Source organism: Toxotes jaculatrix, chromosome 7, assembly GCF_017976425.1.
Source record: "Toxotes jaculatrix isolate fToxJac2 chromosome 7, fToxJac2.pri, whole genome shotgun sequence".
NCBI lineage: Eukaryota > Metazoa > Chordata > Actinopteri > Toxotidae > Toxotes > Toxotes jaculatrix.
The window spans coordinates 10,546,736-10,559,101 of record NC_054400.1 but is presented as its reverse complement, the minus strand read 5'-3'; the positions used below and the strand labels follow the sequence as shown (position 1 = coordinate 10,559,101).

The 12,366-nt window shown below is 42.8% G+C and overlaps 1 protein-coding gene across 3 annotated transcripts in view; it reads right to left on the bottom strand.

The window, feature by feature from the left end:
• Positions 1-8,592, bottom strand: part of ptch1 (patched 1) — a 50,121-nt gene extending 41,529 nt beyond the window's left edge. The window contains exons 1-2 of one of the 3 annotated variants that reach the window (XM_041041890.1): positions 8,446-8,592; positions 4,593-4,785 (exon numbers count right to left, since the gene is read on the bottom strand). In XM_041041890.1, coding sequence (XP_040897824.1) covers positions 4,593-4,785; positions 8,446-8,448 — 196 coding nt within the window. In that variant the 5' untranslated portion in view covers positions 8,449-8,592. Of the gene's footprint in view, positions 1-4,592; positions 4,786-6,345; positions 7,581-8,445 lie in introns of those variants that run through there. The other 2 variants (XM_041041888.1, XM_041041889.1) reach the window with 2 other exon arrangements.
• Positions 8,593-12,366: the final 3,774 nt, after the last annotated feature.

The window sequence follows — 12,366 nt, the reverse complement described above, 5'->3', positions numbered from 1 at the left end:
CAAAACAGACATGCAAGGCAAGGGAGGGAGTTGCTCTAGAAAAAATCATCCTATCAGACTGGATTCTGAAACCTTAAATCAGGCTCAGGATGCACACAAACATGGATTAGAACCATTCTAACTGTTCCCATATTGATATCAAGAATAAGTTTTTCAGTCAGAAGGACAGTAAATCATGAGCATTCAGGGAGTATGAGTTTGACTTTTCCACTTCTTTTTTTATGTCATTCCTCAACGTATATTCTGTCATTTTAGCTGCAATAGTGACTTGTACTAATGTGGAATGTTGATTTTTATTTGAGTTAGAATTATTATACAGGAACAGGCCTTAATTCAGGATTAAAGCAAAAAATGTATATCAGATTCACTGCCCTCTGCTGGAGGCCAGATGTCAAAAGATTAAACACAAATTCATAAAATAAAATACTGATACAGGAGAACATTCCCTTCTAACAACATCTGGCTCATGAGATGCACTCATGCTGGCATACACAACTGCGAACACATGCACACACACGAACACATACAGGACACAAACAAGGCCTGGTGACAGCTGCGACTTCTGCTGCATTTCTTCCACCCCCCTCCCCTCTGCTGTGAGTCTTCACTCTGCACCCAGGCCACAGGGTGAGTATCAGGTGAGGTTTTAAATAGCGGGGCCTCTAAGAGATGACCTCAGGGTCCCAGGGGTCTACCCCCGTGGCCCCTGGCCTCTACACTTATGCCCCCCAAGAAAGCTCTCCGGGACCAGGGGCCTCCCCTCAGTCTGTAGCCTTGAGACTACAATCCATAGCCCTATGCCCCAGTCCAGGCCATAAATCTGGGGACCATAAACTCATTTCAACTTGAATCGCTCACACATATCTCTGTGTAGCTCAACTCAAGTCCATGTACGATGAAAACAATAGACATTCCCTGAATGCTATAAGCCTCGTCCTCTCTTTAGCCTATGCTGAGACTATAGGCGAACCACAACTCGGCCCAGATTACAGTACAGCTCAAGCTCATCTACTTCACCCCCAGTTTCAACTTCAACCCTTGCCCAGAGCTCAAGCTTCAAAAGCCCCACTTCCAAATTTTCTCCTCCCTGTACCCTCTCCCCCATCAACACAGCCCCATAACCACACAGCCACATCTCCAGCCCCTCTCTCAGCACAGAAACGGAGCAAAAGAGTGAGAGTCCGTCCTACAGGAAGGCCAATGTTTACGCGATACTGTTTTAATTAGAGGCAGGCGGTGCTGCTATTTTCTTTACAATTTGGACTGTGTTTGCCTTAACCCAGAATGCCAAGGGATGGCTCCATTTTCCATTTGTGGCCAGGAGGAACTCTAAAGTGGTCTTATTCGTGTCTATTTCATCTCTGCTCCCCAAACGTGGCTTATAGCTAGTCATCGCAAGATCATCTAGAATCATCTGCAATTTGAAACTCAGGATGTATCTGAAGTCCAACACAGGCCAATGGGCATGTGTTCCGACACGGAGTCAAGCACACAGAGGGTAGCGAGCCACATTTGTGTGTGGGGAAGGCAAGATAGGAGACCACAATACTACAACTTCCTGTTTCAGCTAATAATTTCCTGTGAGCGTCACAGTGGACATCAACATAGCATTTATCTGCAGTGTGGATGGAATCTGCCCTAAATACATGCCACTAGTCGAGGTAGGAAAACAAGACTTAAAAACATCACTATCATTCTCTAAATGTTTAGCAAAACACGAACCCCGGTACAGTCTCAGAGGTTAGACACATTCACCTTTTTTTTTCTGCAGGCGTGCATCTCGCTCCCAATTGGTCTCTGTCGCTTTGTCTAATAAACAGAACTTCCTGTGTCTGAGTGTTTATAAACAGTGCTGAGTGAGCACTGTGTGAGAAGAGACGATCCCTGCGAAGCTGTGGCACGTGATAAAGTGTAGAATAAACACACCAGCCAACTCTGCTACGCAGTTAATGGTGGTCTGCTGTAGACCTCAGCCACCTCGGCACTACCAGAGAGCAGGTGACGACGGATGCAGAATGAGATCACAAACGTAAAAATGCAGCTCCAGTCAATGAAGCAACTGAGAGATCTAATATAAGATGGGTGCATTGTGTGTGTGTGTGTGTGTGTGTGTGCGTCCACAGGCCACACAGCTTCCAGGCGGGGTCGTCCATGGGTCGCCTGCGGAGGGCAGTTCCAAATGAAACATAAACAGCCGCTCTGTCCTCTCCTCCTCTCTCCTCTTTTTCCTCTCGGACGATGGGCCAGTCCCTGAGCACAGCCCAGCACAGCGTTCCACGGTCCAGGCAGAACTAATCTATCCCTCAGCTGTGCAGTCTAATCTAAACAAACAGATCTCTCCCTACCAACATCTGGAACCCCTCACGTACCGGGACCTAGGAAACCACCGCAGCCCAGTCTCTTTGTCAGTGTCTGTGTGCGTATGAGCAGGTCTCTGTGTATCATATGAGCCAGTGTGAGTCTACCAGAGGTCACTAGACTCAGTTCAACTATCTGTCAGGTTCAACAGAGAGCTAACCTCTTCTGTCTCTTAATGGTGTAAGGTCTATGAAAGACAACAAGGAGGTCTGAGCAAAAGCAACTACTGTTTCCCAGGTTGATTACCAGTTAAGTAACAATGAGTTAAGTCTACAGCAAATCATTATTTTTATTGGTTAACCTGTGGATTATTTTTTTGTAAAATCTCCAATAATTACACAAGAACATCCCAAGATAGTGGCGCCCAAAGTGATGTGTTGAAATAGCTTGATTACAAAAACAAAGACATTTAATTTGACATGAAACTGAGAAAAGTAGCAAATCCTCTGCAAGAGCAGAATTTTGGTACTCAACAAATTCACCTAATACTCCATCCAAACTACATTTTTTGAGTTTCGGATATTTCACCCCATGTGGACTTTAAGGAGAGGTAGAGACTTAAAACAATTACTGCAGCATAATGTACTTTTCTGCTGTACTTCCGTACACTCAGTATGCTCCAGATAATAGGTTTGCCAAATTACGGCCAACTACACTACTTCCACAAACGCTTCCAGAAGGGCAACAGTGTAACATGGAAGAGTAAATAAAGAGAAATGTTACTCACAAGTTACGAGAACACAAAGTCGTGTCCCTTCATTACTTATTTTGTTTTGCTGTCAAAAGACTCAACAATAACCTGTTTGCCAATATGAAACAGGAAAAGCCGACAGCCCTCACGCTGAAGACAGTGTCCCCAGAAAATGTTTGATTATTTTACTTGATAAATGATGATTAATTGGCAAAATAGTCAAGAATTACTTTTCTATCAGATGATTTCTTGACTAATCTATGTCAGTCTCAATGTCAGTCTGCAGCAACTTAGCAGTGAAGGATGCATTGCCAGGTCTGTAACAGCACTGAGTTAAATATGGTGCCCCTCACTGTAGTACACATGACCATGGTCTGACATGTGAAAAGGGTGTGAAAACAGTGTGTTCCTCTCACTACAATCAGGAGTCCTGTGCTGAAGAGGCTCCCCTCTGCTTAAACTGCTGCCAACTGCGCCTGCGCCACACATTAGAAGAACATGCTGTCTGTCAGACCCCTGCAGCAGCAGCATGCAAGGAGAGAACAGCCAACCCAAGGAGGAGGTGGGGTGTTTGATCTGTACTGGAATCAGTCTAACCCTAACTCTAAATGTTTCATCTCATTAACTATACTTCTTTTATTTGAGGGAGGGTAGTTAAAGTTGGGAGACGACATAAATGGCAACCACACAAACAACGACTACGCATAAACACTGTTGTGTTTCTGTTTTCTTTTTGTTTTTTTGACCAAAAAATACTTACTCAGTTTCTCAGCAGCTAAATATGCTCCTCCATTCAAGACTCCCACAGCACACTCTAGCCCTAAGTGCAGGAATGTGGATCAAAGGAAAGGAAAAAAGCACAGCCCCTTCCACTTACCCCCCAAGCACCACCCATAAGCACAGCTCCCTTTTTTCTTAAAAAAAAAATCTTTCTTCATAAGTTGTTTGCAAAAAATAACAAGTGAGTAGCCCGTCCACAAGCACGAGTTCCCGTCCTCACTCCGCTTTTTCCCTGCAGCCGGAGACAAATCTTTTTGGAAAGTTGAGAGCTGTCCAAAACGGGACCACACACAGTCTCAGAGCATTCAACTGCTGGGGGCAGGCAGACACACACTCACACACACTCACACACTCTCACAAAATGGCGGCTTTGACAAAAATTTCCTCTACCCCAAAAGCTGCTTATGAACTTAATTACAACCTTACTTCTGAGTGCAGTTACAGTCACCCCTTGCACATCTTGTGTGTGCATCTAACGTGGTTTGAGAAGTTGCAAGTATGTTAGGATAAATAAAATGATTTGCAAGTTTCACTTGCCTGGGTCTAAACAATAAACAATCTCCCTGGCTTGTTTAGCAGCATCCACCAACCCTGTCTTCTTCCAATCCAAACCATCCCATGCCCTTCCCAACATGCAATATCAACTTGTATATCCTGTAAAGCACTGAAATAAAGAATAGTCATAGCATCTTACATTCAAAAAAACACACGAGAAAAACTGTACATCTTGTCAAAAGCAGCCAATAATAAATCAGTGTCTTACCTTCCACCCAGAGTTTCTCCACGTCCGTCTCCAAATTAGCTGCCCTTAAGCCCACAGCGAAAGCTCCGAAAATCATGAGGCCCACAACCAAAAACTTTCCGCAGTTCTTTTGTATGTAACAGCCCAGCCTAAATAAAAGTCTCTGGAACTTCGCTCTCAGCCATAGAGGTGCTTTCCTCCCAGTCGCCTTCCCCTACAATAAGACAAGAGTCCTAATGTTACTGTCAATTAAACCACAAAACACTGTACTTACGTGGACAGGTGAATCCTCAAGATTTAAGAGAAAAGGTTTAATGTTACACAGGCAAAGAAATCACCACCACAGTGATCCCAAATGTGTTCATATCAAAACAGTCTTAAAATATTCATCACTATGGGCTCCAGTTTTTCTCAAGGAACCTCATCTGAGAGGACTGCAAAAGTTCCTATAATGAAGTCTCTAAGGGAAATGGGAGCTGTGATCAAAATAATAAAAAACAATCACTGTCTCACTCTGCTAACATTCAGTGACTGAACTATACACATCTTCTGGGGGAGCGCCTTAAAACCACTGGAGACTCCCCAGAGTGAGAGCCACAGGCTCTGTCATTTCAGTAACATGTATAAACTGTAACCTTAGCAGGACACATGTAAAAGAAAGATATCCTCATCACCTGCAGGTCACCTACACATAGCCTTGTCCATTTCTGTCATTTCACTGCTACAGTGATGAGTTATGAAGACGATTAAAAAAAAAAAAAAAAAAACTGACAGCACAGTTTTGTGACCTCCAGAGTGGATGGAGCAAAACAACAGGAGATAGCTGTCAAGTCACAATTATACAGTAGGTGGCTCTCTGATAATACGACTCCCCTGTGTCTCTGTTTCACATAGAGAAATCCAAATGCAAAAAATATAGCCTACATGGTCTTAAAACCCTGCTCTGGATGCTTAATACTCCTGTAAAATAACACAGCATAGTCCCTGTGGATAGACTGAGGCATACCATAAAGCGCAATAAAGGCTTTGCTCCCCACTCTTCAGCAAACTATATATTTTGGTAATAATGCAATTTGTCATTGAAGTAACCTACACCAACACCCACGCACACCCACACATCAAACTCTGTTATTAAATACCCTGAAAAGGTGCATGTGGTGAAACCCACAAATACCACCACACACCACTCCACTCCCCGTCCAGCAGCCCGTGTGTTCCGGTCTGCATGGGGAGTGGAGGAGCCATCACGGGGAGATCCACAATATTTGTGAACGAAAGAGGGCAGCCACATGGATTTTTTTTTTTTTTTTTTTTTTTTTACGCGATTCGCTCGAGTTTAGATACTGTCACACAAATGTTTATGTGAGCCACCAAAACTTTTCACACAGCCCATGTGCAGAGAAACGTCAAGCTGGATGTTATGAAACAGTCAGTAGTAGAGCTGACTGTGAGTGAAAGCTGCATGTTTTGCCCTGTCTGAGACCGTTATAGGTCGGGATGTTGTAGTAGGAACAATCAGGTGGTTGAATATGCAGATACAACTTGTTTCCCCATCCTAAAACAGAAGCCGGCTGCACGGGAAGAGTCGAAATGTTGCACAGAATAACACAAAACTACTCTGGGCTCTCTACAACCTTGCCTTACCCCTGTGTCCCCCTGCCCTGCCCGTCCCGTTACCTAGCAGCGACTGGACATAGTTTGGCCACTTTTTTCGGCGTATACAATGAAACTAAGAACATAAAGCTCTCTCCCGGTTAAGAGGAGAGATAAGCACCTCGGATATTTGCTCCAAAGCGAAGCCCGCATCGCAGTAGCTCGGCCGCTGCAAATACTCCAAATCCAGCGGTGTGTTGCGGGTATAGTTCCCCCTGTTCCTCCGCGTTACTCTCGGCCGATCGGGGTCTCTGTTTTCCTGCTCGGAGGGCGCATTAGCAGCCGAGGCCATGTTGCGGGGACTGCGAGATGGTTACCGTTTCCCACTTTATAGTATTCCCCCGAAAGCGTGCAGCGATATCCCAAGGCAACAGAGTTTCACTCTCGGAGATCTCACACCCGTGAAGTAGGACTTCATATTCCTGTTGGAGACGGCGAGTCAAAGTCTGCGCCTTCCATCCCAACATTTCGTGATCCGGAGGTCTCCGCCGCTTTCACTGCACTCACCGTGTCTCTTAAAAAAAGTAAGTTTCTCTCAAAAAGCGAGGTGCGCAAAGTGATTTCCATACACGAGTCGTCGGGTAAGAAACCTCGATGGTCGTGGCATTCTGGTGAGATCTATGTGGTCTTCCCCTGGGCCGCGCGTCACGGCCAACTCTGAGATTCAATAGAAGAGGAGAAAAGACCTCTCTCCATTTGGAGGCAGAGAAGGAGGAGGGGTGAAAAGGGAAAAAAAAGACTCGAGATCCCGCCTCTGGGGCTGTCAGATTGCAGGACTTTCTTGCATCTGATTGGTTCCAGAAGGGCAAAAATTACTCAGCAAACACGACTATTATTAGCTGCTTAGCAACAGCTCACTAAAGTAGAGAGACCACCCAGGCAGGGAGACCTCATGTGTGCATCTCCAACTTAGGAGGAGGCTCGCTGAGAGCCAAACCAGCTTGGTGCGTTTGGTGTTTTAGGTTTTCACATTGTGCCTTGTCCCCTGAAAGAGGCATTTCCTGGATAGGACCTGAGGTCTGAGGCAAGGTACACGATCCGGGGGCCGGGAAATGTCAGAACTGCAATTTTTAACTTAGATTTTTTTTTTTCTACCACCACCATCATGGTGGTAGTTGAGCCTCAAATTACAGCGGTTAAAGGGGAGGTCCCACGGTATAGTGCCCTTACAATGCAGGCCCCTCTATAACATATAAGCTGCTGCTTATAGTGTGAAAAATATACTTCTGTGTCACATTGTGTAAGCTGTTTGTCCCATACATGATAGATCCAAAAGCTGAATATGTTTTCAGTGGTCACAGTCATCAAACATATAGGCTATATTAAACAGTTCAGCTGTTTAACCACATCTCTTTCTTTAGAGAAATATGCAAATAATGAATGCTGATAACCTTTTTTAAAATCACAGTGGATGAACGGTCTGTAAATTAAGCGCTATTACGCATGGACATGCTTATTTATCCTCTTCGTTCTTTTAATTATGCAGTTTATGGATAGAACCCACTGCTATTCAGTGTTACAGTATAACTGTAGTGCGTTTAAGTAGATATAGTACAAAAAAGTTAACTTCATATTTCACACAGACCAGCTGTAGAGACAAATGCACAATGTCATTTTTGCGCATTACGCACACAGTGTTAACGCTTTAATCGTCTTTAATCGTTTATATCGGACTGTTACATTCTCTGGCAATCACGCACTTACTATCAGTTAGCTTAATGTAATAGGGAAATAGCCTTTTCTCAGGGATTTTCATGCTGCAGAGTTCAATTGTATCAGTGCATTTTTTTTCAGTAGATTTGGTTCCCCTTGCCACAAGCAAGACGACAAACAGACGATACATTCAGCATAAAGTCAAGGACTTAAGGGTAAAAAAAACAGACATCAGTTTATTCATTTGTTCAGAACAACATCTGGTTCCCTAAATGCTAATTATCTTTAAAATAAATACTTTCCCAGATGACATGACCCAGAAAAAAGTGAGGGAAAGTTATCACGGTTTAAAAATCTCCTTTAAAGAAAAAGACATTTCACCTAATTTCTGTCACATCTTAGTGAATGTAAAGAATAAAACATGCATTAAAAAACAAATGAAATGAGTGGTAATTAGCTCGTGTAGCCACTTGATGGACCAGGGTATCAGCGTATCAGCAGCCCAGACTTCACACCTGAGCCACCCGAGCTCAGCAGCGGCTCGTCTGGCTGCCAGCCGCGCACTTACCATCTTCAGTCCAGGTGGGGAGAGCTTTTTGGACAAATCTGTGATATCCGCCCCCCGTGGGGTCCGGAACGTGTCAGTTATGATGATGATAAAAAGAACCGCTTTAGTGTTGTGAGGACAAAAAAGATCGCACCGTAATCCGTCCTGTTCGCGGGCATCCTGCTCTGAGTCGGAAAAGGTTCACTCACAATTACATGGCTGTTCCTTTTTAGCCACGTGGGTGGTCCGGTCCCGTTCGCTCCACACGCAGGACTTTTTGACTGTCACGTGATTAGCCCTAAATTGTAAACAGTACCAACCCATGCACAGCAGCATCCCGTGTCTCAGTCAGTCAACGATATTACACCCACTCAGAGGGAAAGAGAGAGCACACAGTTTCATGTTGCACAAAAATACCCTTGTGAAACACACACCTGTACATGCACAGGTGCAGACACAAATACATTCGTGCACAAATGAGTGTATGCGTTCATTTAGACACAAACATGCAAATATGTTAACACGTTTGTATGCTTTTGAAAGCATGCGCACATGCTCAGACAGATACAATGTATGATAATCCCAGAGGTATGTGCACACACTGGGCAAATCTATGGTTAACAGCCTAATTCACAAGATTTAACAGCATTCCTCTGTATGTACTGACCCACCCCCTTTTAAAATATGTTTTCCTTTGACAAAAGCTCAGATGATGTCTGGTAAATGCTAAGGATTTCGACTAAACAAGGTTATCTATTCAGTTCCATCAACATTTAGATTATTCTTTGGAATCAGAAGGTTAGGTGTGGTGGAGACCACCACACCGACTGCAACAATAATATCAATTTACTGGCATCAGATACCCCTGGTGTGGTGTCTGAGTGGGACAAAGCATCTACGGGGAACAAAGTTAGGCTGCGATGCCCCCTAATGCTCCTGAATAGAACCAGACCTGTGTCGGTGGAACATGTCCTTAAAGCCAGCAGGAGTCATAACTGCTGCGCCATATCTGAGCTAGACATGTTCAGGCTGTTGTCCTGACAGTAACGCTGCAGGACTCCATCAAAGTGCCATAGGTCGTTGAGGAAAATGGTCCTCCCCTTCAGGTACTGTAGTGTAGAGGCTGTAAAGATATGCCAGTAAAAATGTTCTGGGAGATTATATTGCAAGCATCTGTGTGAACTAATGAAATACGTATGCACATAAGATGCCAAAACACCCTTGACCAAACATGAGCATATTTCCTTTTTTTTTATTTACCATCATGTGCTAATATGGATCAGATGGACTAATTGTTCACTTTAGGAATTATACAAAGCAGGGAGAAATGTATTCCAAATCAGCTTATTTTAATTTTGTGATTGCAGGCAGTAGTTTAGATTTCAGATTTTTTTGTGCAATGAGTGCACTGAGTTTATTTAGACTTGTCATTCTTTAAATAAAAGCAGCAAGATATTAGGACTTGGGAGCTGTCCCTGCATGTTTGTCAAAACAATCTTAGCTTTTTATGATAGAAATGTATACACGGCATCAAACAGCGGTACAGTTACTGATTAAAAGGCTCAAGATTTACTGTAGGAAAACAACTAGTCACAGTCAGTTTAGCAGCTCATCTATTCATCAGCTGTCATACTTTTTAAACCTCCTACTGAACAAATGTGCCACACTACACTAAAGAGCTGAAATGCAAATGATCAGTTGATTATCAAGAAAACAATTGGCAGATTAATCCATAATAAAACTATTCATTAGTTGCAGCCCTGTTACACTGGCAGACTGTTTCACTCATTGCATTCTTACCAGGCCACATGCTGTAGTCTCTGCAACATAAATTACAGCACAAACAGTATTTCCAAACTTTTTCTATTTGCAAATACACTGTTTTACATTTAATGCATATACATTAGCTATACACAGCTGTCAGCTGTTGGAGTTGGACTGTGTAGTGGTTGTTTTGTGGCTCCAAGGATCCTGGTGATTAACATTTGTCTTTCTGTGATCGTTCATATTTATCTAGTCCCCAGATCCACATGGATTCCTTAGTGAGGAAAGGAGATGAAGTATTCATTTAAGAGCTGGAGGAATTGGGCATTGATCCCAGAGTGACTTCATCAACCAATCACCTTCCTTGACCCCTGGCAGGCCCCTCACACCCCTCAAGGCTGGTGGCTGGCTAGTGGCCACGGGAAAAAGCCCAAAAACCTTGTTTAGTGCATGTGCTTATTTATGATTTGCAGGTGGATTACAGTCCAAAGCAAAAGTGTGCCAACATATTAATATCCTTAAATGAAAATCTGAGTCTCCATTTAGCCAAGTTTATTGTCAGTCTTGGTGTGGGGATCCATGGAGATTTCTAATCGATTATGTGGCCATCACTTTATGAAATTAATAACCTTTACCTATTATTTTTTAAATTTTTATAATATAATCTAACCACTACATCTTGATTCAAATGGTTTTCTCTGTAATAATAGTACCCAACCATACAAAGTTATATAAACAACAACAACAACAACTGTAGTACATGTAGCACTGTTTTCCAAAATCAGCAAGTTTCTTAGTTGAGTAGTTATGGATGGAAATCATGGGGCAGCTGTGTTTGCCAGCCATCAAAAGCCAATGTTGGGGGGTGGTGCAGGGTGATCAGGCATTCACTCACATTTAAATCCACTCTCAGTGAAGTGCATTGGAAAACAAAAAAAAAAACAGAAAGAAAACAAAACAGCAGAAAGAGAGAGTGAGAGAATACAAACAAAGCACACCTCTTAATTGAAAACAAATTCATTCAGGATCCCAATTAAGTAAGAATGTTCTCTCACACCCTCCCTGTCTGTCGCTGCTTCATTCCACCGACTGAAAAAAGAACCAAAAAAAAAAAAAAAAAAACAGTATGGATGCCTGGGAGTGAGGGATTCATTTGAATGCATTTCACCACCTTGTCTTTCTGCTTTTGTGACTATTTCACCTTAGTGTAGGTGTACTTGTTAGGATGAGTGTGTGTATGCATGTGTACGGTTAAGACTGTGTATGTGTGTAAATGTCACACCATTTAAACATTAAAGAATAAATCTGATTTGTCACAGCTTGTTTTCTCTGTTTTTCCCAGCATTTCTCTTGATATAACAGCTTTCTTTTGGGCCTGGTTGGTTATATCTGAAAACATGGCAACAGTGCTGAAGAGAAGTCCAACAGGGCAAGAAATACCAGCATAATCGTAGAGATTTTAAACAAAAATCCAAGTTAGCCAAACCTAATCAGAAGAGTAAACAAAGGCAACAAAAGCAAAGGTAAAATTATTATCCATGTTTACTGTCCTTTGTAAACATCCATAAATAGAAACTTTCTGGTTTGACCCGCTGTACTTACTGAAGCTTAGCAATAGTTGAGTCTGGAAGTCTTACTTCATGCTTACTTTATTTATTTAGAGTTTTTTTTCCTTCCACACTTTCAACTTGGTCAGCTGACTGAGAACTTCCACACTTCATCAAATCAGATTTTTCCTCGACCTCTATGAGACAATCACTGCTGAGTGTTTCTTCCTCTGCTGCTGTCAGCTGCCATTTCACTGTCAGAACAACGCAACTCCACTCCATTCAGCTCCAGATTTCATCTCAACTCGTGAGCTTATCAGAAGTCCCCCTCCACATTACATCCAGCTAGATCTTCCTCGAGACTGCTCTAAACTCCTTATGAGCTCTAATCGTGGAAGGCTCCTTGCATACCTCTTAAATCTTTTCTATCGTGAATGGTATGTCAAATAAATTCATTTACTGTTCTTTGAGCCCCTGTTTTAATCAGTCTCTGTTGACAGGAATTAAGTTGTTCTCACACACTGTTTTCTGTGCAATCAGGAATTATTCTTGGGTTCTTGGGTTCACTCAGTTTTGTTTTTACGTCATAATGAAATGGTTTAGAGAATGTGACTAAGCTTTTGGTTTGTTG